The sequence below is a fragment of the Montipora capricornis genome, chromosome 7 (assembly GCF_036669925.1).
Source record: "Montipora capricornis isolate CH-2021 chromosome 7, ASM3666992v2, whole genome shotgun sequence".
Classification (NCBI taxonomy): domain Eukaryota; kingdom Metazoa; phylum Cnidaria; class Anthozoa; order Scleractinia; family Acroporidae; genus Montipora; species Montipora capricornis.
In genome coordinates, this window is record NC_090889.1 from 35,913,330 (window position 1) to 35,939,829 (window position 26,500).

The window sequence follows — 26,500 nt, forward strand, 5'->3', positions numbered from 1 at the left end:
ATCTTGCACTGAGATCAAGGCCACTATTTTTCTCAAGCGGATATTTGAGATTGTGTTCTTGCTTATTCATAGCGTTCTTGACTTGAAAATTGTTTAGTTGCCAAGTTTGATGATCTACTGACCTAGATCCTGTGTGTTATGCAAAGTGTGTGTCTTTGCCGTCTTAAATGGTGTAAATGTGGTTGTGTATGTGTGTTATGCAATGTTAAGCAACACTTTGCATAACACACATGCCTGCCGCTCCATTCGCCTTTTTATTTAATTCAATTGTCTGCTTCTTTCTTATACTGACTTGTCCGCATATTTTCCAGTTGGCTGGTCACACTTGCTTTGATTTGAATTAAGGCATCCTTTTATTACGTGTTTCTTGTAGTTTTTGTGTTTTCCACTCGGCAGAATAGTTTGGAAGTTCTTTATAAGCAAAGCATTCATGCTACTCATATATAAGGTTACTGCACTTTACTAAATCGTTTGTCGCTCCATTTAATGCGAACAAAGACGGTTTCCCTATTAGGACTCCGCCCGACTTCCTCTCTCATCCTTCTCAGTACTAACATTAATGGAATTCTTCTTTGAATACAACTAAAGCAATTTATTTATTTATTCCTTATTTCGGACTTTAGGGCAATAGAAATATCGATAGTATTTTGAAAATCCGGCGAAATTCAAGGTCACTAGTTGCACTCAGAGGGGCAGTAATATTAAGGATACTGACCTGAAAAAGAGTGACAAAATCTGTCCTTCTATATACATCGTGATCTTTAAATTAACGTTACTTAACAACTATTCGGCAAAGTGGAGGTGACTAGAGGTGGATATTTGCCGAACCAATACAATATTTTCGGATGCGGAGATGAATAGCAAATCTGATGGCAACGGATATTCAGAGTTTGAAAAGCAAATCAGAGGGCGATTTCAACGTCATCCCGGCACTGTACTATATACTAAACGTACTTATTATCAACATCAGGGAACCGTACGTTAGTTTTCAGACTAATTTTATGTGTGTATACAGCCATATTTAGTAGGGAATGTGAATCGAATGGTATAGTTTTTCTCCTTAGCTTCATTAACTTGGTGGGATAAACGTTGTACGTGAATACTACATTAAGGCAAACGTAGATGACTTTCGTATTTGTTTTTGCAATTGTCGCGCGGCCACGAAAACAGGCGACAATGCCCGACCAACACACTCATAATGACCTGAAGATAAGGACAAAATGCTTCGGTAAAACTACATATACTACGAAGGACATCCAAATGGCAAAAAATCATTGACATGAAACATTGAATTTATTCAGTCATTCTCAGTACCGGTATAAGCTTCACACGGGAAATATATACTCCACATGTTTACGCAAAAGGCTAAACCGTTTTATCTGCGACACTCACCAATACGAAGATCTTGCACCAGCAGGGCTCCTATTTTCTCTGATGGTTATATTTCGTGAGTGTGCTTGCTGATTAACAGCCTTCTTGACTGGAAAAAGAATATTAAGTTGCGAGTTTTGATGATTGTCACACGTTTTACTCGGCAAAGAGGCATGCCCTAAACAACAAATGATAGGTGATTGACGACTTCTACGGTTGACCACAAATTACCCTGTGTACTGTTTAGTTATTCGACTTCCTGTGTCGATCATGACAACAAATAGTTTTGACCTAAGTAGCGGTTAATGTGTTTATGTGGTCTTTTTATTTTTATTTTTTTTTTGTAATCTTCCGCTTCGGCAATTGTATTTTCGCTCAGAGAAACTCTTTTTTAAAACTGCAAGAGTAAATTTCATTCTCAATAAAGACACGCTTTATTGACAAATTTAAAGAATAAAACAAATGACTTACACCGGGAAATCACGAAGAAAAATAACAGTCAATCTAATAGGTTGGTTTGTACTGGCTTTGCTCTTTTGACGCATAATTTCGATACTTACCTTGAAGTATAATTATTTTTATATCATAGAGGACAAAATTAATAAATGCTGATTGGCTGAAACAGAGGGCTTTATTCATTAATTTTGGTGGGGATAACACAAACTCTCTTGTCCATAAATGCGAGAACAGTCACTTTTTTGTAATCAAATGCTGTTGGTGTACTAGGACACGGGTAGACGAACTTTCAATAATTTTTTTTTAATTTTTTCTTCTGCCCAAGTCCCTTTCTTTGGCCTTCCAAAATCTTAAATTCAGGATTTGGATATGAAGGTTAATAAAGGAAACTTTAAGTCTATATCTAATGTCTTAACTCTCTGAAAATATAACTCTCCAATTTTGGTAATTGCCCCGGGCAAAATTTGTGACAATTCATTGTTTTTTTAAGTCACTTAGCAACAGGGAAGAAATTGTTTGTGGCTGTTTTTGTTTCGTTTCCTCAGAAACAATACGTATTTATTTTGTCTTCAACACAAAACAGAGTTTGTAATTGCATACGCATGTATGAGATGAAAATAAGCGTGATATTTATCTTAATTTCTACGCGACTCCATGCGATTACTTGAACTAATTATATTTCGCTATGCTCTGCTTTATGGGATTATAACGCATACTTCCTCTGCAACTAAATAGGCAGCGGTCACTCTTCTAAGCCAAACTTTAAAGTTGTAAGTTGTAACCGCCGGATTGAATGTTCCTTGATGACCAGGGCCCGGTTAATTGTTCGAAAGCCGATTAACTTAATCCAGGATTAGCGTAAACTTTTGTTTCATGTTTTCAACTTTTTGGTTAAAGTTGCTTTTGATTATTTTTGTTTTTCAAGATCGACATCTACTAATGTAGATTTTATCCGAATATCAGCGTCGAACAGCTTTTGAACAACCGGGTCATGAGCTATACACAATTGTGCGGTTTTAAAAGTACTTTCGATGACAAAATGTTTTTATAAACAGACTTGCAACAAAACTTGCAATTGGAATGCTCGACGAGCCGTGAAGCCTGACATCAAAAGACGGACTTCGCCCTGATCGAGCTAAAATCAGGACACACAATTATTATAGCAAGAGAAACAACTAATAAACAATTTGTTTGAGAATCGCCTTATAAACTAGACCCAGTTATTGCTTTGGATGGAAATTGACCAATTACGAAACAACGCGTTTTCCTGAGAGGTCCGCAGAAAAAAGAAGCCATTTAAAAAGACGTTTACCTCTGCTAGGGTAGAAGCGAAAAAATATTTACAATTGTAACGATTAATGCTTCATTCTGTCTATTTATCTGCGCGTTTGTCTTTGCCAGTAACTCTGGTCACTTTTGAATGAACGATTTTTTGCTATTTTTCACTCCGTTACTTTTTTAAAAATTATTTTTTTGTCTCATTTATTTTTATTAAGACCCCCCGCCGCCCGCCCTCAGCCACCCAGCCCCTCCCTCTGCGCGGTCCCTGTGTGACAAAGCATACGATGCAGCTCTATAGTACCTGTAATTAATTTATTTGGTGGTAAGATGACCACCAAACTGGAATGACAGGGAGTATAATTAATTAAGTAAAGACGACGTCTACGGCAGCAACAACGCCAGTAGTACTATGGGGGAATACGAGCCACTTTTGAGGGAGCGTTCTGATTGGTCGAGACGAAATTTTAATGAGATGCATCGGCTTCTGATTGGTGGAAATTTTTAGGTCCGCCATTATCACGTGCACACGTGAACAGGATTGGTTAAGACGGTGGGGTCAAAGTCCATGTGACGTCATAACCGGGGGAGTCAAACAGAAAGTATGTTTGGAATGTGGACCAAGATCCGGGGGGAACATCAGGGTCCAACACCTAGGGTTCACAAGATGGCGACCATGCGGGTCGGGTCGGGACGGATCGGGTCGGTTCGGGACGGGTCGGGACGGATCGGGTCGGTTCGGGTCTGTTCGGGACGGGACGGGACGGACCGGGTCGGTTCGGGACGGGACAGAGAGGTCACAGAATGAATTGATTTTCTCGAATCATCAACGGTTTAATGAACAAACAAACTTATTTACAAGCGGGAACGTGTGAGGAGACCTGGTGTCTAACCTCGTCCCTAAGAAGATAAATGGTGTAGGAATCCAGAACCTACTACCCAAACAAGTAAAAAGCACATAACAATATCGATCCTACAATTAAAGGCGAGCCCTCTTTTGGATGGCACAGCATCAGAGTGACGGGGTCCATGAACGGTTCAGGTTGTAGTGGAGCGGGTTCGGGCAAGGTTCTTAACTTCCGAACAAGTTTCTTCTTACGTGGTCCCGAGCATTTGGCGAAGGTGGGTTCTGGGCGATTTGGGGAAAGTATTTGTTCCCCGCCACGAGCAGACTGGTCCGGCAGTGAGGACATTGCCAATCCTTCCTTTGGTGCTGGTTCATATAACCATACTGCGTGGCCAGGAACGCGTAGAGACACCGGTCGTGCATCCTCTGTTTGCAGCAAAACATCTTCATGGGGGTGGAGCGGTGTCTCAGTTTGCGCAGGGATCCCAGGTGGCGACAAATGGCTGCAAACGTCAGATGCTCGAGCTTGTGGGGCTCTGTGAGATGGTATTCGAAGCAGATCACGCATTGGTTCTCTGCTTCGAATTGTTTCTGCTCTCGTTCTCGTTGCTCGGCTTTCTTCCGCTCGAGTTGCCGTGTCTTTCTGAGGATCTCGTCCTTGTTCTCTTGGTATATCTGGTAGATGCGTTGTAGTCTTTCTCTGGCCCTTCTGGCTTGCGAGCGCGTGACGGGTGGCATATTGTTGAAGCATCACAAACAGAATGAAGGTGTTTAGGATCGCGCGCTCTTATAAGAGACCCTGATGGGTCATGTGATAGGTCAGGTGACTTAGAGAGGGGGGATGGGGGGGTACCCCTCCAGGAAAGGTCTCTTCTTGAAAACGAGGTCCAAAGAGGTCTATAAGAATCGAAGCGTTGGAAGGATCGTCATTCTTGTTCTTCATGGGCGATTGTTTGTCTGTTCCTGGCGATATGCGACGAGCTGAAAGAGAAGAAAGAGATTCACGATTGATGATGTCCGTGATGCATGTGGTCATTGGTCACGGACGACGAAACAACAACACCAACGCTGTTCCGACAATGGGATTTGCTGGTCCCATATTCAATATCTCGACTCGTCGTCGGAATGAACCAGAGCAGAAAGAAAAGAAAAAAGATGACGTGGAAATGGAAGCCATGCGACGTTGGGCAGAGAGGGTCAAACCGACCGGACAATTCCTCGATGTGGAGGATACCCAAGAATGGCCATGTGTGATTTGCGGGGAAGATGATTCTGAACTGAAGATGGACAACAAAGTGTCAGAGTTTGTCCAAAAGTTAAAGAAGGAATTACCCCAAGGCATCCAAGGCTGTACTATCAAAGCAGATCTCTCGGTGGAGATGGGATGTTGCCACCAAACCTTACACGTGGGTTGCTTACTCACATGGTGGTTGACCCGAAGTCATTGGACCTGTCCTCATTGTCGGGAGGTTTACCTGGAGGGTAACGAGAACCAGAATTACCCGCGGTACGACGAGCGTCAGGACATCATTGTCCAACAAGTCTACGACGCCGTGACCCGGACCATCTGGAATCTGAACACAGATCCCACGGACGACGAGTTTGAGGACGACGACGACGACAGGTTTGAGTTTGCCGATCTGTCGGACGATGATTTAACCACACTAGAGGGACTGTTGGGACGTTGACATTTGTTTATTTTGTTTTTAGTGAGGTGGAACATTTGATGGAGAGGGAACTTGTTTATCGCGCTGAACGTTTTATTCATTGGTGGGAGTCTCGTTTTCCACACCGTCCAATCACGGAATGGTTGCATGCTAGAAGTTCGACACAATGTTATTATTATCGCAAATACCTTTGTGAATCCTTACGTTAAGTTAAGAGGACACTCAATGTGAATTAAAAAACATGTTTTATTTTTCATTGGCGGTTACATTTGTGTTCTTTAAGAAAATAGTTCAACTTGGGTGGAGGGAACGTCTTCCAATGGGCAGGGCGTAACGGGGTCCTGGGTGTCTGACTGGCTAGCATTCTTTGCGTGCGTTCGTGATTGATGTAACGCGTGTCGTAAGACAAGAGTCGCTGAGACCGCATCCATTGGACGAAATGGTAGCATTCGACTTGAGGGCAATGCAATTGTAAGGGATGCTGATGTTGTCCGCACGACCCGACGGAGAGACGGGGTAGATCGTCGAATTTGGGACATCCCCATCGTTCCAAGTCTAGATGAGGAATCTGCCAGGTATCGAGCCATTGACCTTCCATGCCTCCTTTGTGAGCCACGAGGGTCCGTTGTGGGGTCTTGAATTGTTGGTAGAGACCACGGACATCGACCAGGAGTTCACTGGCTACGTGATAGTCTTGTCCGGGATAGTAAGGAAGACCATGGACGTACTTGGAAACGTAATGAGCGGTACGTTGATCTTTGGCAGAGAGATGGGGCCATCCCACACAAGGTTTGTAGTGGATGGATCCATAACGGGTTCCAGTATGGTCGCAGTATCCCAGTTCTCTAGGTAAGATTTGTCGCCCACTGCAAAAATATTCCAAATCCAGGACGATGCACACTTCATCGAAGGGGTGTGTCGTCGTCGTCTTCGGAGGAGGAGCAGGATTCGGCGGAGGACCAGTAGGATTTGGTGCGCCATCCTCGTTTGGACCACCAGTGGTTGCGCACGTCTGGGTCGGGGTCGTCAGCATCGTCGAAGATGTATTTGCACTCTGAGCACACATTAGCATCCGGTTTCCAGGTCTTCAAGGCTGACAAAGGGAGTCGGTTCTTTTCGTACTGACAACACTTGCACAAGTAACGATCCAGGAGAGCGTCTATACGTTTGAGAAGTCGTAAGGTGATGGGATCGTCGTCTTCTGTTTGCGTGGCGGCTACCTGAGACATACTGTGACAAATGGAGAGAGCGGAAAGGAGCTTCGATGTTTTATGAGAGTGTCCACGTGGGAGGCACGTGAAGATCAAGCACGAGAGGAACACGTGCTACGGTTTATAAAGGACGGTGTCGTGCAAGTCAGGTTCTCATTGATCACCATGAGTACGTCGTGGCAATACGGAGGTGTGTCTCCCGCTAGGTATCCTAACCTGGGTAAAAAACCGTCCAAACGAGGTAAGAAGAAAGACGATGTCGTTCGTGAAACAGCTCAACCGCCTGCCAAAATTTACAAGGAAGCGCGTGAGAAAGCGGCCACTAAACGAAAAGAGGAGACTAAGAAAAAGAAGGACGAGGAATTGAACCAAGCGGCTCGTGAGTTGGATGCTCTGTTAGCCTCTGTGCCACCCGAGTTGCCTTCGTACGAACAGGTGATGGCTACGATGCCCCTCGAACAGAATGCAGATCCGCCGTTCGTGGTATCCTTGGCCGAAGGCAGGGTGCACCATGACGTGCCTTTTGATCCTGTCCTACACGCTCCTGAATCACCACCACCACCACCACCACCCGTGGCGTCGCCCTCTTTTGACCGATCCTCACCGCCTCCCTTGACCGGACCGAAGGACGTGCTGTGCCCATTTCATGCCACCCCATTGACAGGTGGCTTGACCAAGAATGGGGCTCCGTACCTGTACTGCCGAGATTATGATGGAGTGTGTCCTTTGTTCGTGATGGGTGCCGATCGAATCCAGACTTGGATCGATGCCATCGAGGCGCAGCTGCATGAGGATGTCCGACGAGGACCCTGGCATTGCTACCATCAAGAGAAGGCGCGTTTGTCGCGGACGGTGAAACCAGACTCGCCCAACAAGGATCGTTTCTTTTTGGCTTGTCGGCAAGAGGAATCGTGTAAGTTTTTCCAATGGGTAGATCTGGCCTGGGGCAAGACGATTCTCAAGAGACGTGCCGAGGGCTACGATCACGATACGGTCCAACGGATCTCTCGGGAAGAACAGGAGAAGTGGCAGAAGCACCGTGAAGAGCAAGAGAAGAAGAAGATTTTCGGACCGTTGCCGGATCATGCGTACGTCAAGAAGAGGATGGAGAAACGGGAAGAAGAATGGTGCCGACGATTGGAACGGATCCGTCCCATCACACCAGGATTGCTGAAATCTTGTTTTTTTGATTTGAATTTTGATCAGATTCGTATCGATTCCGGAGTGTATAAAAGTCAGCAAATGTGAAATGTTTGAATAAAAGTACATGTGATGATGATGATGTCGTGTGCTCAATTGGGGCGTCGGGTGGTGAGGGTGGGTCTGGAACAAATCGTACGTCTGCCTTATCGCGAGTACGGACGACGTCTCCGTTGGTCGATCTTGACCTGGATATGTCGAGAATTGATGACCTGTCTCGAAGGAGACGATCAATGGGACGGGTTGCCCACCCAAGAACCCGTGGATGCCATAGCCACGTTCGCCGTTCTGAAACGCAAGGACGACTATAAATGGCCTCATTTTGTCGTGTATCTGACCTGGTTGACGCGAACTCTGGGACCCGAGAGAGCGTACGCTACGTGGCAGACGTTGGAACAACGGTACCTGAAAGATCTGCCTAGTCTCTTGGAGTTGACCGTCCGACTCCTTCTCACCAAGACATGCCGAAGCGGAAGAACCGCCGCCGTGCTTCCGGCGTCACCGCCTACACGGACCCCGGCACGCCCGGCGCTTTAGGCGGTGTGGCCCGATATGCCAAGGCCCAAGGGTTGTCCTTGAAAGAAGCCCGAGACGAATTGCAAGGGGAATTGGCCTACACGTTACATCGTCCGGTTCGTCGACGTTTTCAGACGTCCCCCGTGTTGGTGTTCCACAAAGACGATCAATGGCAAGCCGATCTGGTGGAGATGCAACCTCTCAAGAAATGGAATGGTGGAAACCGATACCTCTTGACGGTCATCGACGTGCTGTCCAAGTACGCCTGGGCCGTTCCCGTCAAGAACAAGACCGGGGTGGCTGTGACAGAAGCGTTTGAGAAGATTCTGCGACAGAGTGGACGGAAACCGTTGCGTTTACAGACGGATGCCGGAAAAGAATTTTACAATGCCCCGTTCAGAACCATGTTGGAACAAGAAGGCATTCACCATTTTTCGACGCATGGGGATGCCAAAGCTTCCATCGTCGAACGTTTTAATCGTACGTTAAAACAACGCATGTATCGTTATTTCACGGCGCGTAATACGCGAGTGTATGTCAAGGTGTTGCCCCAACTCCTCGACGGATACAATGGGAGTCGGCATCGGAGTATCGGGATGGCGCCACGCGACGTGACGGAGAAGAACGAAGGCGCGGTGTGGTCCACCTTGTACGGCAAACGCCTGAAACGGCGTCCTCGTCCCAAACTCAAAGTGGGCGATCGTGTGCGACTCAGCAAGAAACATCGTCCGTTCAAGAAAGGGTATCTGCCGGGTTGGACCGAAGAAGTGTTTGTCGTACAACGCGTGGTACCCGGACCCGTGGTCACGTATAAACTGAAAGAATGGGATGGCACGCCTCTCGAAGGTAGTTTCTACGAAGAAGACGTTCAGAAAGTCACCGTACCCGACGAAGCCTTGTTCCGCGTGGAAAAGATTTTGCAACGACGCAAGCGTCTCGTGAAAGTGCGTTGGTTAGGTTGGCCTAAGAAATACGATAGTTGGGTGCCTCGTTCGGCGTTACGACATGTATAAAAAAGATACAAAAGATGTAATAAAGATACCATACGTGATGTCTCGTTATGTGACGTTGTCGAGTCATGTTCAAAAATCCGAGTTTCCCGATAATGGTCCTTCCGAATTTAAAGTCCGTCTGCCTAGCGATCGTACCTGGCAGCAGGACACGGACCGTTGGGAAGTGGGATTGAGTGGTGTCTCTCTGCCTGACATTCCACCGCCGCCGCCACCACCACCTTCGTTCCCCGAAAAGATTCTGGTTCACGAAGCGTACCATGGCATAGGTCATCCAGAGACATGGAATAAGGAAGGATACGTGTGTATGTTTTACTACGTTACCACGAAAAAGAATGCCAAGGGAGAGATTCATGTCATGCAGAGTCAGCGAAGGGTGATCTGGTTGTCGGAACTCACTCCATCTGAGACGGGTGTGGACTTTATCAAACAGGTCATGGATCTGATGCAACAAAAGATCCATCAAAATCTGAGCCCCGGAGAGCATCTTTACATAGGCGTCCCGGACACGAGTCAGACCCCTCCAAAGACGACGCGATACAACACCATGGCCAAATTTGTATGGAAGGGAGACCAATTGCTTTTGGACAATTCACTTGTGTACAAGCACGGAATCAATTCTCAAGGTTCGCCCTACAAGTATTTTGGATGGGTTAGCGAACTGGCTTTCCATATGGGATGGTTGACCAAGACGGGTCAAGGAGATCGGCCGAATCACTACAAGAAAGGACCCAATCTCCTCATGGAAGCGATTGACGAGACCGCCCCAACACCGGATTACACTCAAGAAAGGTTTCTGGATGGGTCCGGCTTTACAGGGTATACAAGTCGATTTACCAAAGAAACTGGACCGGTGACCTTGATCACGGAAGGTGCAGGATGGGATACGTTGTATAACAATGCTCATTTCATGGTGATGGCCAATGCCTTCAACTGGCGATTCGTCCGTCTGAACGAAGCCTTTGCCAGACTGAAACCCACACCATTGGCGAAGCAACCGATCGAACGTCCTCTTTTCGTCTACGTCAATTTAGTGGAAAGTCAATGGTTGGAGGAGGCGTACGACCAACTGTTGCGCACCGTCCCCTATAAAAGCGGGGGTGCCTGGTGGGAACCACCACAGGTGCATTACCATCGCCTACGCGGATCTAAGATCGAAACGGTCCACGTTCGTGTCAAGGAAATCGACGGGCGTCCCGTGGCCTTTCCTAAAGACAAAACAAGTACTCTCTGTCTCCATTTTCGTCGTCGTCGTCATGAATCGGATCGTCGTACTCAGCGATCCTTCGAAAGAGTTTCCGAATAATACACCGAATGCCTTCAAAGTACGTTTGCCCAGGGTCGTTCACTTTGATGGAGAATGGGAGGCCGCGTTGGCCTCCATCTCTATGCCTAATGAGGGGATGGATCTCCGGAGCTACTTGTCATCGGACGAGGTGATAAGCACTAAGTATCATATGAAGGATTCGGGAACCAATCCCGATACCATAACCTTGAAGTCAAGTCAAGTGACGAAGACGGCGCTTATCCAACGCAATGCCGTCATTGTCAATGGTGTCGGGTTCATGAAGGAAGTCGTTCAGGAACTCAACCGACAGATGGTACTGGAGTTAATCAAGGCGAAGATGGAGTATGTGGAAGATAGTCAACGCCCTACCTTCCGATGGGAGGGTGAGACTATGATCATGGAGAGGAAGAAGGTGGCCGACGTGGGGTCCCTGAGCCATGGTAAAATGACCTTCTGCATTGATATCGACTTGGCCCAGAAGATGGGATGGATCGAGCAAAAGACTGTGACTTCTCTACTGAAAGTCTGGGTCTTGGGTGTTAATCTCGAGATGAACTTTCACGAAAAAGACCAGAAGAGACTCTATCGACAATTGGTTACCGAATTACCCAAAAACAGTGATTGGACCCCTAATTACTGGCAGGTGATAGGAAACAATCTGTGTCTGAGTCAGACCGTAGAGTGGCGATTCCTACACTTGAATCACTCGTTTAATCGAATGTCCGCTCAACCATCGCGTACCATGCTCGTCTACTCGGATGTAGTGAGTAGTAATATTGTCGGTGACTCAGAGCATCAGTTGGTCCGGGAAGTGCATTACACCCAGGATGGTTCGGGTGTCATCTACTTCGAGCCCACCCACATTCAATGGATGTCTATGCGCCGTGCAGAATTGGATGTGATCGAGGTCAGTGTGGGTGAGAGTACTGGAGAACTGGCCCGTTTCGCTCCTGGAGGGAGAACCATCGTCACCTTTCAGTTCCGTAAGAGACAGAAAACATCGTAGAACTAGCGTGACCTTTCAGTTCCGGAGGAGACCACGGTACGTATAAAAACGACGTGACACTGTCGGGAGGTCATCATCATCCTCATCATGCGTGGGGGTAGTCTGACACGGTATCATCCTCCGTACCAGCGTGGAGATGGTGCCACCGAAGAGTTGATCAAGATTGCCTCGCCCGTCTTGATGAACGCCATGCAAACGGGACTTCAAGCGGCGGCTAGTGGTCGTCCGTTGAGTGACGTCGGAGGTGTGGTGGGACACTCGTTGAAACGTGGTTTGAAACGAAAAGCGGGCGCTTTGGCGAAAGTGGGTGGACGGTATGCCTATAAAAAAGCCAAACGAAGTGTGGCGTCCATCTTTAGACGATGAATCGCCGACCGATGGTCGTCCATTCACGGTTGCGTCGACAACGCGCCTACCGTCGACGTCAGTCTGCTCCTACTACTATAAAAGGCAGGAACCCCGTTCAGTACGGTGGTTGGTTGATCCCGCACCTACCGAGAACACGACGACCTCGACGTAGAAGAAGAAGACGACGATCATGAGTCTGGAACTGTTTACCATGCCGTCGACGGACATCACGGTCGATTCGTACCGGATGATCCCGTACAGTGCCGCCATGACGGGTATCGTACCCGTCACCTTTACCGTTCCCGGTTTGGACGAATTTGTGGATTTGGGACGCAGTTTTTTTGAAATCGAACTGAAATTGAATTCGGCGTCCACCAACGGTATCGTGGCCGATGCCAACAGTGCCTCGGATGCCAACAATACCAAGTTTGTGTACGTCACCAACAATCTGGCTCACGGTCTCTTCAAGCAGATCAATCTACGGTTGGGTGGTGTCTTGATGAGCGAACAGACCGATACGTACATGTACAAGGCTTTCATCGAAACCCTCTTGAATTACAGTCGAGATGAAGGCGATACGTTGTTGGCCCCTCAAGGTTGGGTGAATTACCTGAACGTGGAAGAACAGCTGGCAGCCGCGGGAGCCGACGATGACATTTCCACCACCGCCGGATGGGCACACAACAGTACGAATCCTCTGAAGACAGCTACCAAACTGTTTTACAGCAACAACAAAGCCACCATGATCATGTATCCTCATTTGGCTGCCATGCGAACGGGACGTTTGTTGGTCCCTCGCGTAGAAATGGTGATGGAACTGTTTTGCAACACGCCGGACTTTTTCCTGTTTGGGACCAAGACCAGTGGCACCGGGGTCAAAAGATACGTCACGTTGGGTGCAGGGGATATCAAAGTCACTTTTCATTTGTGTCGCGTCAACCTGAATGTCAGTGTGGGTAACGAACTGATGGCCAAGATCGATGTGAAAGGTCAAATGGCGAATTATCCTATGGTCAAAAGTCAAATCCGAACCTTCTCGTTCGATGGCAAGACCACCTTGTGGACCGAAGACCAATTGTTCACAGGCCGTCTTCCCGACCGTTTGGTCGTCGGACTGCTGGATAGCAAAGCGTTTAATGGGGATTTGGAATATTACCCGTATGCCTTCCAAGATTTTGGAGTGAAGAGTATTCGTCAACTGGTAGGTGGGGAAGAATATCCCTATCCAACGTTGGAATTGAATGGCACTGATACGCGGAAAGACTGGTTGGGCTACCAACGTGTCTTGGAAGCCAGCGGTTCCCTGGCCAATCATCGCCCTCACCTGATCCAGCCAGGAGATTGGGGCTACGGCAAGAATTGTACCTTGTTCATGTTTAACAATGTACCCAGCGGGAATGCCGATTCACCGTATCATCGAAATCCCAAACAAAAAGGCAAGCTGCGTCTGGAAATCCGATTTAATGCCGCTCCCGACAAGAACATCACCATTCTGGTGTTTGGCGAATTCGAAGACAGCTTCCAAGCCGGTACTAACGGAGCCGTCCTGTATCAAAAGTACGAGTGAGCAGACATGGAATTTGTACCCTTGAGTGACGTGACCTTACGCGCCTTGGCCTTGGACGATCCGATCCTGAAACGCGTCTTTCATGGCGTCCATCCCTCCGACGGGCTTCCGTCACGCCCGAGCCGTACGACACGGGCCGCTTACATTGTCAACACGGATCCACGAGGGGAACCGGGTCAACATTGGTTGGGACTTTGGACGGAACAGAATCGGTGCGAAGTCATGGACAGTTACGGGCTCCCGATGACGACTTACAGTGCACCTGATTTGGAACGATGGCTCGAAGACGAATGGGATGCAGTGCAATGGAACGATCGGACCCTTCAAGCTTTGAACAGTACCGCTTGCGGTCATTATGCTTTGATGTTTTTGAAAGAGAGGGTTCGGGGACGTACCATGCCCGAGTTTGTGCAAACCTTTTCTCCCCATGATTTTGTAGCCAACGATCGAAGGGTGGGTCGACAAGTACGTCGTCAAATCGTCCAAGAGATCAATACCTTGCCCTGCCTTCAAAGTTGTACACCGCATGAACCGATTCTTCTGCATTAAAAAATTTACTTTCATCACATGTCGTGTCTTTGTCTTGGGTTACTATAAAAAAGGGGCGGATCACACTCTAACGTCGATGAAGGATGATACGACAACCCAGTAGTACGATGATCGTCGGTCCCTCGGGGAGTGGCAAGACGCAATTGACCGAAGCGCTCTTGACGGAAGGTGATGTCTTTGAAGGAGGTCGGACCAAACCGTGTCATTACTGTTATGCCGTATGGCAACCGCGTTTCGAACGGATGAAAGGTCGTGGGATCCGATTTCACGAAGGGATCCCTGACATTTCGGATCTTCGACAATGGTTTGGAAAAAGTCAAGGTGGCATCTTGGTCTTGGACGATCTCATGGACGAAGGTGGGAACGACAAACGCGTGTTGGACCTATTCACCCGAGAATCGCATCATCGGAACATTACGGTGTTGTATTTGTGTCAAGATTTATTTCCACCCGGCAAGTATGCCAAGACCATCTCCAGGAATGCCCACTATCTCTTCGTGTTCAAGAATCCTAGAGATCAATCGGGATTTCGAGCCTTGACGTTACAAGCCTTTCCCGATCGATGGCGTGACGTCCTTCGTCTCTTCGAGAGGTGTACGCAACGCCCGTACGGGTATATAATGATGGACCTTCATCCCGCTTCAGACGATCGGTACCGACTGTTCAGTTGTGTGACACCCTCGGATGGTCCGACCCAAGTGTGGAAACGTGAATGAGTAGTCCAGGATCCCCGTTTGCCCATTGGGATCCCTCGGACTATCGACGTGCCTTGACAGAGTACCGACGACAAACTCCTTCCACACCTTCCAGTCCCGGATCACCGTTTGACCAGTTTCAATTTGAACGCGACCCTTCCGAATATCAAAGGGAATTGCAAGAGTACCGTCAACAGCAACAACGACGGAGAGCTAAAGAACGCGCGGCTCGTCGACGTCGAAGACAAGGAGGACGGGCTTTGGCTTTGAGTGAACGACTCGAGACTGCTCGACACATTCCTCTAGGAACCCGTTCGTTCTCTGAACCCAGGATGACGTCTGCTCCAGCGGGTGTAGGGAGCAGGACACCGCGTACGTCCCCGGCTGGTGTGGGGAACACCATTCCCAACATGACTCCCAGAAACAGTCCGGCCGGCGTCGGAACACGAACCCCCCATAGTACGATTCAAGAGTTTTTGGAAACGTTGGATCAAGGTCGTGTGCCGACACCCGAACCCAATGTCTTGTTGGAAGAACTGGGTCTTAATACCGGGGGATTAGAGACCGATGGGTTTGTAGCCCAACGACAACTCATGATGCGTTCTCTTTTGGACGGGAGTATCCCCGTCGCTCAGAGAACCCAGATCCAAAGAGACTATAACATCTCCGACCAAGATTTACAAGATTTTGCTGCCAGTGGTCCTTCCAACGCAGCTCCTCGTCCCACTACCGGAGGCAAACGTCCGCGTCGACGTCCTCTCCCAGCAGGTTCTCCTGCAGGTTCCCGCCGTCGAGGCAGTGGTGGCGGCGGCGGTGGCGGAGGAGGTCCTCCTGGAGGCGGCGGTGGTGGAGGCGGAGGAGGCGGTGGCGGAGGAGGAGGAGGTTCTCCTGGTGGAGGAGGTTCTCCTGGAGGTTCTCCCGGAGGGGGCAGTGGCCGTGGAGGTCGACGACGTTTGAACCAGGATGGACTTCGTCGTCAAATGGATTTGTTATCTCAAGACGCCCGTCAACGAACGGATGGACGTCGTATCCGGAACATTACCCATACCAACACCGTGACCACAGTCTACGAAGATGGTGGCACGCCCACCGTCCGACGCACCTCTTCCCGACTCAGTAACCCATAAAAGGACATGCGCAACGCCACGATGTCAATCATGCCCAAGACCAAACGGCGACGACGGAGACGAGCCCCACAACGTGGACGCGGTCTCCTGGCGGTCCTAGGCAAGGCCGCGGCTGCCGGGTACACATTAGGAAAAGACAAGAGGTATAAAAGGATGGGTGCCAAAGGAGTCACTGGTCACTATGAAGCACCCAAGTATAATTACGGTATGATGAAACGGATTCTCAAACGAAAACCTTGGGCGCGAAAAATGGTGATGGATCGAATGATGCGTGGGGATCCACGTCCTTTGAGGGGACTATAAAAGGATAGTCCACATCATTCCATATGTCTACAATGGCACGTCAACGTGGCGGTAGTCTTTGGTGGGGCCCGAGACGGGTACGCCAACGTCGACGTATGATGGCACCCGTATGGATGCAACGAGGCGGTAACCTGGTGATGATCCCAGTGTCACAGCCCCAACGAAAAGGACGTCGTCGCCGCCGTCGACGAAAACGACGCTCACTTCGTGTATAAAAAGAAATTCGTCTCTTCCTCTGGATCGAATATCATGTCGTGGCGTATCCAGCGACAACGTCCGTTCCTACGGAGTGTTTTGAAAGAAGCCGATCATCAAACACGTCGAGCACGACTTCAAGCTGCCAATGCCGATCAAATCAATGCCGTGAGTGAACTGGTGATGAATGCTCTGCGAGGGAACATTCCCATCTCGTCCAAGACGGTAGGACGCCTTCGACCCTACGAAAAGGTCATGGAAGACATGGCCCGCCGTAAACATTCTATTAAAAAGCGACGTCAGATCATGATGAATCAAACGGGTCGAGGTCTGTGGCAAGGATTGAACACCGTCTGTGAACGGTGTCTATGTCCGCGATGAAAGCGTGTCGTCATCAGATTCCTGGTTGCGTTCGTGCCCAAACACCCTATCTCGGTTGGTTTCTACGAGATCTGACCCGACTGAGTGGAGAGGACCGTTTACGAAAACTCTACTATGCCGTGGATCAGATGATTGAGGCCATCAGTCAATTGGCTCGAGAGATTGTCAAGGGGCGTCTGCCTTTGTCCAAGTACACCCTACTCAAGATCACCGAGACCCCACGAGATCGAAGAGTGTTACGGGCCATCAGTCGTTCCACCCATAGCATAAAAGCCCGACGAAGGATGATGCGTCGACATTTCTATTCCACTCGATTCTGGCACGGATTGCATACGGCGTATCATCATTGTGTCAAGGATCATCTACAACATGGACGATGGTTGGTGTGATAACACGTGGACGCAAGGACCTCGTTCGTTCTGTGCCCTACAGGATCAGATACGCGGGCTTCGGCATCGAGTCCGAGAACAATGCGACATTGTCCGTCAATTGACCGATCAATTGCAAGAACGCAATCAGAACTTGGAGCTTGCCGAACAAAAGATGGGGGTCTTGCAAGAACAAGTCTGCGAATTGAATCGACATTTGGAACGCGAACGCTACGAGAAACAGAACCTCTACTATAAAACCAAGGAGAGACGCGACGATCTCACTACTTCACGATGAGTGAAGTGGAGACCGTTCCAGGATTTGAAAACAAAGTCTTGATCGATCCTCAACGATTACGTCAACTCGAAGACGTGTACAAGGAACGTCTGACCGAAAACCTTCCTTTGGCCAAAGCCGCTCGTATCGCCGCCAAACAAGAAGCCGTTCTCATGTCGGATCAGATTCCTCCAGGGATCAAAAATACCTTGGCCACTTCTCTGGCCGACCAAAAGAAACGGTGGACCAAAGCCGTACGACAACCTATTGGGTTCGGACCGGATGCCGACGACGAACGCGATGCCGAAGCCGATGCCTATGCGCAAGGACCCTTACACTCCATGTTGACGCAGTTGGTGAAGAAGAAGAAAAAGACAACACCCGAGACCACACCCTCGGCACCCCCTAAAGCTAAAAAACGACTTCGATTCATCACTCAACCTAAAGCAGCCCCACCCAAAAAGAAGTCGAAGAAAAAAAAGTCACCCCCCAAGACACCGGTTCCCTCCGTCGATTGGGGACAGCTTCCGTTTCAAGGAGATCCCAGGATGATGGGGAGTAGTGTGGCCGACTACATGGAGACGACCGCTCAATCGGTCAAGAAAAAAATCCGTAAAAAGACAGGTCAACGCCGTCGTCCTACCGAAACAGATAAATTGCAACGCCCACCCGGTTGGTTGGATTTCGATAAGAAACTCAAACGACGTTTGGATGGCGAGGACTACTAAGAGACGGCGACGCCAGCGACGACGACGTCAGCGAGGTGGCAAATTTGACGTGCAGAAGGCTTTGTCCAAGACCGGGATCGAGTTTCATTGGCCTGGTTATCAGTACATGGGTCCTGGCACCAAATTGGCCAAACGACTCAAACGAGGGGATCCTGGCATCAATCGTTTGGACAAGATTGCCAAGACCCACGACATGGATTATGCCAAGGCCAGAAACTTACAGGACAAGTGGAAAGCCGACGACAAGATGATTCGGGCTATCAGTAACCTCCCAGGCAAAAAGAAGAAGACGGAGAAAGTGGTCAAGAAAATCATGCAAATGAAACGTAAACTCAAACTTTAATTGGTTAACATTTTTTCAACGAAATTTACGATTGAATATTCTTGTCCGACGACGGTAAGGACCGTAAATGTCAATAAAAGGTACAAAATAAAAATGTCCCGTCTTTTGATTCTTCTTGATCTGTTTTTCCGGGTGCCACAGGGGCTGTCTCCGATAACGCCAGGCTTCACGAAGGGCCTGTCCTGTCGCACAACAAATCAGACTACCAAACAGCATGACCGCTCTCAGGTGACGCCGTGCAGGGGGTAATTGGATCTGTAATGGAAATAAACATGTCCATCAGTTCCTCGTCTCATACGATAGTGGCGAAGACGCCATATCTCCGCACATCTCCATGGCTTCCTCAACCAACTTTGGGTAGGACAACATTCATGTAACTGAGGCTGAAACAGGGTCTGGATCTGGAACGAAACAAGAACAATAAGGAGGTCCCAGTCCGTGATAACATCTCGCCCGTACCACCAAATGTCCTTCGGTATTCTGATAAACAAAATGTCCCTCCTCGTTACGGACCATGATCTGACGACGCCATACAGGTGGATCCAAATAATAAAGGGCCACGCCTCGATCCTCATCATCATCATCCCTCAGATCCTCATCGTAAGGATAGATGACACGCAACTGAAACGATCCGATGCCTGTGATGGGGTCCGACCCAATATAATTATAAAATCCGTATCGTGACACAATGGCATCGATGATGGCCAGTCTCTGGACGGTCGTATACCGTTCTCCACGACATTCCTCACAGTAACGACGGTCCTCGGGAATATCCATGGGGAAGCTCAGGATCTAAAACATAAACAAAGACACGCCTGTCAAACGTTCCTCCAGTAACATGAATCGAACCTCGGGCGCATAGGGCCGTCTCTCGTGCACATGAAAGTCTTCACTCCACGTACAAAAACATCGGTCGGCACGGACCATCATCTACGAAAAATCCACAGTACATCGAGGTGTTAGTTCCCATAAGACACGCATCTGATAACGATCATCATTCCACACCAGGGTATAAGATCTCTCGACCGCAGACGATTTTTCCCTACGACGTTTGTAGGTCCCCCGACAATGTCGTGCATGTTCCTGTGGTGCTATGTTCGTTCGTTGGTCATTGAGTCGATCAAGACAATACATGCATGTAATGGGTCCATACGAACAACAAGGTGAATCCCAAAACGTGAACCCTTCCCCATTGGCAAACACCGTCATGAACTAAAAATAATAATAGTGAGCATCATAATAATGTTTAGCAGAGTCATAGTTTGGGTCACAGCGGTTCATTTCGTCTTTGATAGATCGCCAGACACGGTAATAAACAGTCTCTTCCTTGGCGGTAACGAGTCTGTTGCGGTACGATCCAAAATTAGGCAGATTGCACCAGATCTAAACAGAAAATGACATCCATGTTAATAGGAGAATCGACTATCGGCGACGACGACGGCGACGGCGAATACGGCCATGAGTACCGACCGCCCTCCATAACTCCGCTATAATGTCTAGTTCTTTTGCCGTCCAACCCCTCTCCAATGAAAAGCGAGTGGTACATCTGAGGATACACCAAGTCTAATGAAAATTAAAAAAACAGTCACCATCGTCTCTGAGGACAGCAAGCACACCAACACCAACACATAGTCACGTTCTGAAACACAAACATAGGTTATCGTCGTCGTGTGTACATGTTAACGAGTCCATAAAACGGATCCCAAAAATCCACGTCAATCGCCTTCCACAACTCCGCCGTAACCTCCATCTCTTTTTTCGTCCAGCCCAGTTCATAAGAATAACGAGTAAACTGATTCAGACGACACCACATCTAACGATAATAAAGAGAACGAAACGTTTGAATCAGTATCCCGTCCCAATAGAGACCCGTACCCCTAAGACGAAAGCAATAAGACGTACACGATCCGTATCCATAAGAAGTACAACGTCCAGGCGGAACAAAGTCTGGAAAGATGGACGGAAACCATGGTCCCTGTCAAGGAAACATGACGGCACGGTTACCATAATAAGGAGATTCTTGAAAAGTATAGGCAGACACACGACCCCCCGAATGACAACGACGACGTCCGTAGGAGACTTCCAACCCGTCACATCGACAACGAACGAGACATCCGTAACACAGACAACCAAAGTAATTGAGGTCCAGCCGTTTCAAACAGTGAAGGCACGTGGCGGCAGTCTCCGTACAACGTTGTGGACACACCCACTTGATCCAAGTCCATTGATCCCCTGACCTCGGTGGATAACCTCCACGAGTCCTATGTTCCTGCACCACCATCTATTGACAAAAAGAACCTATCTTAGAATCTCATTCAAATAACGTCGTCTCCAACGAAGCTGCTTCATCGTTCTCGGAGGACGTGCCCGTCGCCACAGCCAACAACCATTCCTCCATACCCATCTCGATAGACTTTCATCCCCAAACGTATCCTCAAATTGACAAATCACCTACAAAAGAAAAACGACCTATCTTAGAATCTCCCTCAAATAACACCGCCTCCATCGACGCTGCTCCTCCGTTCTCCGGGGTCGTCTCCGTCGCCACACCCAACGATCCTCTCTCCATACCCATCTCGAAATCCTCGCATCTAATGTTTGTTCCAATTGACAAAGCACCTACAATAAAGCAAAAAACTGGGTCCAACTATACCCCTGACACAAATAACACCAGTCCCCCAAATCATGACGACACGGTGGAAACCCATAACCCACGTCACAGGTACAAATCAAACATCCCGGACGACGGTACGAATGGTATGAAAGCGCACAACAACAATCCCATTGTCTACACGTCAGTTCCACGTAACTGCAACGGCATTCCCATTCGACCCAATGATCATCCGCCTCCGATCTAGTGACTACCATGACCTACAACAAAACACCGACAATGAGGAGATCGAAACGGCATACACAAAAGACCTCTCCGGTAGACGGGCCATCGACACCAACGACACACGACCATCCCTTCTGGACGACGAGACCGAAACCTGCCCGTACAATACCGATACCCCGGACAACTCATCATGCCCAAAAGACAAGTCCGACATTTCATGAGTCGACTTCCCGCAGGATTACCCCCAGGGGCAAACCGTCGGCACGGTCCGCATTCAAAGACGATAGTCGATTCTCCTACGTACGTCGCCGTCATCTAAAAGACATCAAATAAAATAAACGAATCTATCAGATCCGCTTCGATTTCCACCCAATACAAATACCCGGTACGTACCGTGCCATGTTGAGCGCAACGTGGTAGACGGAGTAACTCTTCGTGAATGGGGTTCCAACGTTCCCTCCGGTCCTTCTCTCGTTCCTTCTCCTCCTCTCGATCTCGAACCTTCAATACATGATGACGTACTTCGGGAGGCAACAGGTCCCAATACGAAGCCTCGTTTCGGGTCGCCGGAGTCTTCTTGGTAGTCTGGCCTTCTTTTCGCCAACGACCATTCTCTTGCTTGACCCACACCTCTTCCTCATACTCTGGGTCTTGCTCCACCTCCATAGTACGTCTGGCGACTGCCATCTCCAGCACACGTCTCTTGGGTTCGGATGCCATGACTTTTTCTGAGACTCCTCACTCGATCGAACTACTTAACAGGAATCGTTCCACCAATCCCCGTGCTCCTAAGGGGTCACATGACTCTCTGGGGGATACCCCCCCATCCCCCCAGAAGACCTATCTCGCTCCGGATTGGTCCATCTAGGGTACACGTCAAGGTCGTTCAAGGTGACTCTTTTCTCTATAAAAGACACACCGTCTTTTTCAAACAAAAAACATCTCATCATGGAAAGTGATAGTGATAGTGACTTGGTTGAAGCACTCGACGCGTTTGAACAAATTGGAGGTGCTGCTCCAGGACGTTTCGTCTTTGAAAGACTTCCTGTGGTCGAACGGCGTAGTGTCCGTCTCGGTGTTCGTGAACGCGTCTTTCAACTTCGCCCTCGACAGATTGGAGCGTTCATTCCTCGACAACGTCTCACCGATGCCCTCGTACAAGGTCTTCGTAGCGCTCTAGATGACTTAATCAACGATCAAGACATTCCCGATGGCGATCGCATTTACATTGCTCTATCCTCCAATCGTATCGCCAATGCCTACAACGGTTGGGGACTACGGGCCGGAGAATGGCGCGCTCAAGGTCCACGCGTGGATGCCTTACTTGGGAATCTTTCCCACATGCTCAACTCGAACGAACAATTTGAGATGGACGATTCCTTCACCCTCTCCTTCGTTCACGTACGTGGGGCTCCCACTGGTTCCGGTTACAAAAGAAAACATTTACCAGGGCATCAAGCGTCGACGCGTCTCAGAGAATTCAAGCGCTGTGTCTTACGCGTTCCACAGGATGATCAACATCTATGCTGTCCACGCGCCATCGCTCTGGCTCGAGGGGTCCATCAACATCGAGACGATCCCCAAAGGCGCCGACAATGGACTCGCTGTCGCGGTAACCATCGTCGCGTGACACGAGCGGCTCAAGACCTTCTAGAGGAAGTCGGTCTTCCTCCTCAACCCTGTGGTCCCGAACAACTTCAACAACTCGTCACCGCTCCCAGTCTTCAAGACTACACCCTCGTGGTCGTAGACGCCAACCGCGCTTATGCTTGCTTTGCTTACGGTCGTGGGGACACGTTGTTAGGACTCTTACACGAAGACGGTCATTACGATGCCTTGTCTTCCTTACCCGGGTTCTTCGGTCAAGATTACTTTTGCAGTCAGTGTTTCCAAGCCTACCATCATTTGGGTCAGCACGCCTGTCGCAACAATCAAGCCCATCATTGCGGCGCCTGCTTGCAAAACGGATGTCCTGATTATACCGAGGCCTATCGACAGTACCGCTCGGCTCAGACCCCCTGTATTCTCTGTGGACGTTCTTTCTACGGAGATACGTGTCTCCAAACCCATCGGTCCAAGACCCACGCTGGGAAACCCGCGGATGCTGAACATCCTTCCGTCTGTGCCACCCGTCGTCAGTGTAAAGAATGTCACCGCACGTTACGCAGTCTCAAAGAGATCCGAACTCATCGGTGCGGGTATCGGAAATGTTCGTGCTGCAAGAACGACGTCGACGTCCATGCCCATCGATGTTTCTTACAAGTCGAAAAGACTCCCGCCGAAGAACGATGCTTGACACGGCAGCGACTCTCTTTCCAAAGGATCCTGAACCAAGGACTGGCGCCTCTCTTAGAAAACGACGCCGCTGGATTGCACGCTTTTCTGGCGGGCGATAACGAGGACGACGACGAAGAGGAGGACGATGAGGAACCGCCCTTGCACGTTTTCTTTGACATTGAGAGTATGCAAGTCGAGGGACGTCACGTGCCCAATCTGGTGGTGGCCGAGACAGAAGACGACGACGATCCTCCCGTCTCGTTCCAAGGAGACGATTGTCTCTTTCATTTTCTGGAATGGTTAGAAACACTCACCGAAAACGGAACGCGACCCCTAACAGTCATCGCTCATAATTTCAAAGGGTATGACAGTTATCCCATCATCGACGAACTCCATCGGCAAAAGAGAGACTTGGACCAAATCCGAAACGGTGGGAAAGTCCTCCAACTCACCTACCCTCATGAACAGACGACCATACGATTCATCGATTCACTCTCCTTCTTCCAGATGCCGCTGAGCGATTTCCCCAAGACGTTCGGGCTCACCGAACTCAAGAAGGGATACTTTCCACATCTGTTCAATACCCCCGAACATCAAGCGTATGTAGGCCGACTTCCCGACAAAGCCTTCTACATGCCCGACGGCATGTCCGTCAAGAAACGTCGCGACTTTGATACCTGGTACGACGACCAAGCGGCACGTGAGGTCGTCTTTGATTTCCAAGCCGAACTCTTAGCCTACTGCCAATCGGACGTGAAACTCTTGAAACAAGGATGTCTCACGTTCATGCGGGATTTTCAAGGACGCGCTGAATTCAATCCCTTTGAACAAATGACCGTCGCTTCTGCCTGTAATCGCTACTTGCGTATGCACTGTATGGAAGAAGACTCCATTGCTTCCGAACCTCCCCTAGGATGGCGAGGTCGTATCAATCATTCCCAAGCCTCTATGGAATGGTTGACGTGGTGCGAACACCATCTACGACAACGAGCCTACCTGGCCCTCTCGCCGGAAGAACACGAGAACCACGAAGCCCTAGCTCGTGCCTACGGACAGTACGACGCTCATCATCCCTTGCAACGTCAACGTATCCAGCATGCTCGGAACGAAGGCGAGTACCGCATCCCTGGTACCCGGTACACGGTCGACGGTTACGATGCCGATACCAAGACCATCTACGAATTCTACGGGTGCTTCTGGCACGGATGTCGGACTTGTCATCCCCAACGCACCGACGTGCACCCGACCTTACTCGATCGCACCATGGACGAGGTCCGTGCTCTCGTCGACAAGAAACGTACGTTTCTCATCAACCGTGGGTACCAAGTCGTCACCATGTGGGAATGCGCCTGGAACACCCTCAAACAAACCAACCAGGACATCATAGACTTTCTAGCCCGTCAACACCTCCAAGCTCCCCTGGAACCACGCGATGCTTTTTACGGAGGTCGGACCAATGCCGTACGTCTCTACGCTCACGTCGACGAGGAGAAAGAGGAAGAAATCCGATACGACGATTACACGTCCTTGTATCCTTGGGTCAACAAGTACGGCACCTATCCACTCGGTCATCCCACCTTCCTGTATGAACCCGACACCACCGATCTCTCGCCTTACTTTGGTTTGGCCAAATGTACCGTCCTTCCACCCCAACGTCTCTACCATCCCGTGTTGCCTTACCGCAGTCACGACAAACTCACGTTTCCCTTATGTCGTACCTGCGTCGAAGAGAACATTTCCAAACCTCTTTTGGAAAAGACACATGCCTGTCATCACACGGACGAAGAACGTGCCCTCGTCGGTACCTGGTGCACCCCCGAACTCGACATGGCTGTACAGAAAGGTTACGTCATTCAACACGTTCACGAAGTATGGCATTTCGATCAGCAACGTACGGGACTTTTCCGATCCTACGTGGATACGTGGCTCCAAATCAAAGAAGAAGCCAGCGGTTGGCCCGAAGGCTGCACTACCCCTGCTCAAAAAAAAGCTCACGTCGATGCCTACTATGCTCGGGAAGGTATTCGTCTCGATCCCACCAAAATCGAAAAGAACCCTGGACTCCGAGCCCTGGCTAAGATGATGCTCAACTCCATGTGGGGCAAGTTCGGGCAACGGATCAACAAGACTCAGGTCCGAGAATTCACCGAACCTCAATCGTTCATCGAGTTCCTCGACAGCGATCAACACGATGTCCGTTACGTCAGTTCCTTGACCGAAGACCGGGTCGAAGTCCACTACAAACTCCAAACACACGATGTCTTGCCTTCACCCAATCTCAACATCTTCATTGCTGCCTTCACCACCTGTCATGCCCGACTCCGTCTCTATCGAGCCCTCGATCATCTCGGTGAACGCGTGCTCTACTTCGACACCGACTCGGTCGTCTATCTCCATCGTCCTGGCGACCCACCCTTGGACCCTCCACGAGGCGCCTACCTTGGCGACTTCAAGGATGAATTGGATGCGGGCGATCACATTGTCGAGTTCTGTTCGGGTGGTCCTAAGAACTACGGTTACAAGACCAAGAACGGACACGTCGTATGCAAGGTCCGCGGTTTCTCCCTCAACGTCGAAGGGATGACTCAATTGAATTACGATGTCTTGCGTCAAAACACTCTGGATGAATTGCATCGTCCTCTAGACCGACCGCGTA

General features: G+C 49.2%; 1 protein-coding gene and 1 long non-coding RNA gene across 2 annotated transcripts in view; one reads left to right on the top strand and one right to left on the bottom strand.

Moving 5' to 3' along the window:
* The window catches only part of LOC138057062 (uncharacterized), a 553,865-nt gene that overhangs the window by 179,304 nt on the left and 348,061 nt on the right, over window positions 1-26,500 (bottom strand). The gene's annotated exons all lie outside the window — the stretch shown is intronic.
* On the top strand, window positions 13,751-15,634 carry LOC138057887 (uncharacterized). The gene has a single exon (XM_068903790.1). The coding sequence runs from the start codon at window positions 14,398-14,400 to the stop codon at window positions 15,028-15,030; it is 633 nt and encodes a 210-aa protein (XP_068759891.1). The 5' UTR covers window positions 13,751-14,397; the 3' UTR covers window positions 15,031-15,634.

What these genes read in the sequence shown, in the direction of transcription:
- LOC138057887 (XM_068903790.1), top strand. Translation starts at nt 14,398, where the DNA reads ATGATACGACAACCCAGTAGTACGATGATCGTCGGTCCCTCGGGGAGT.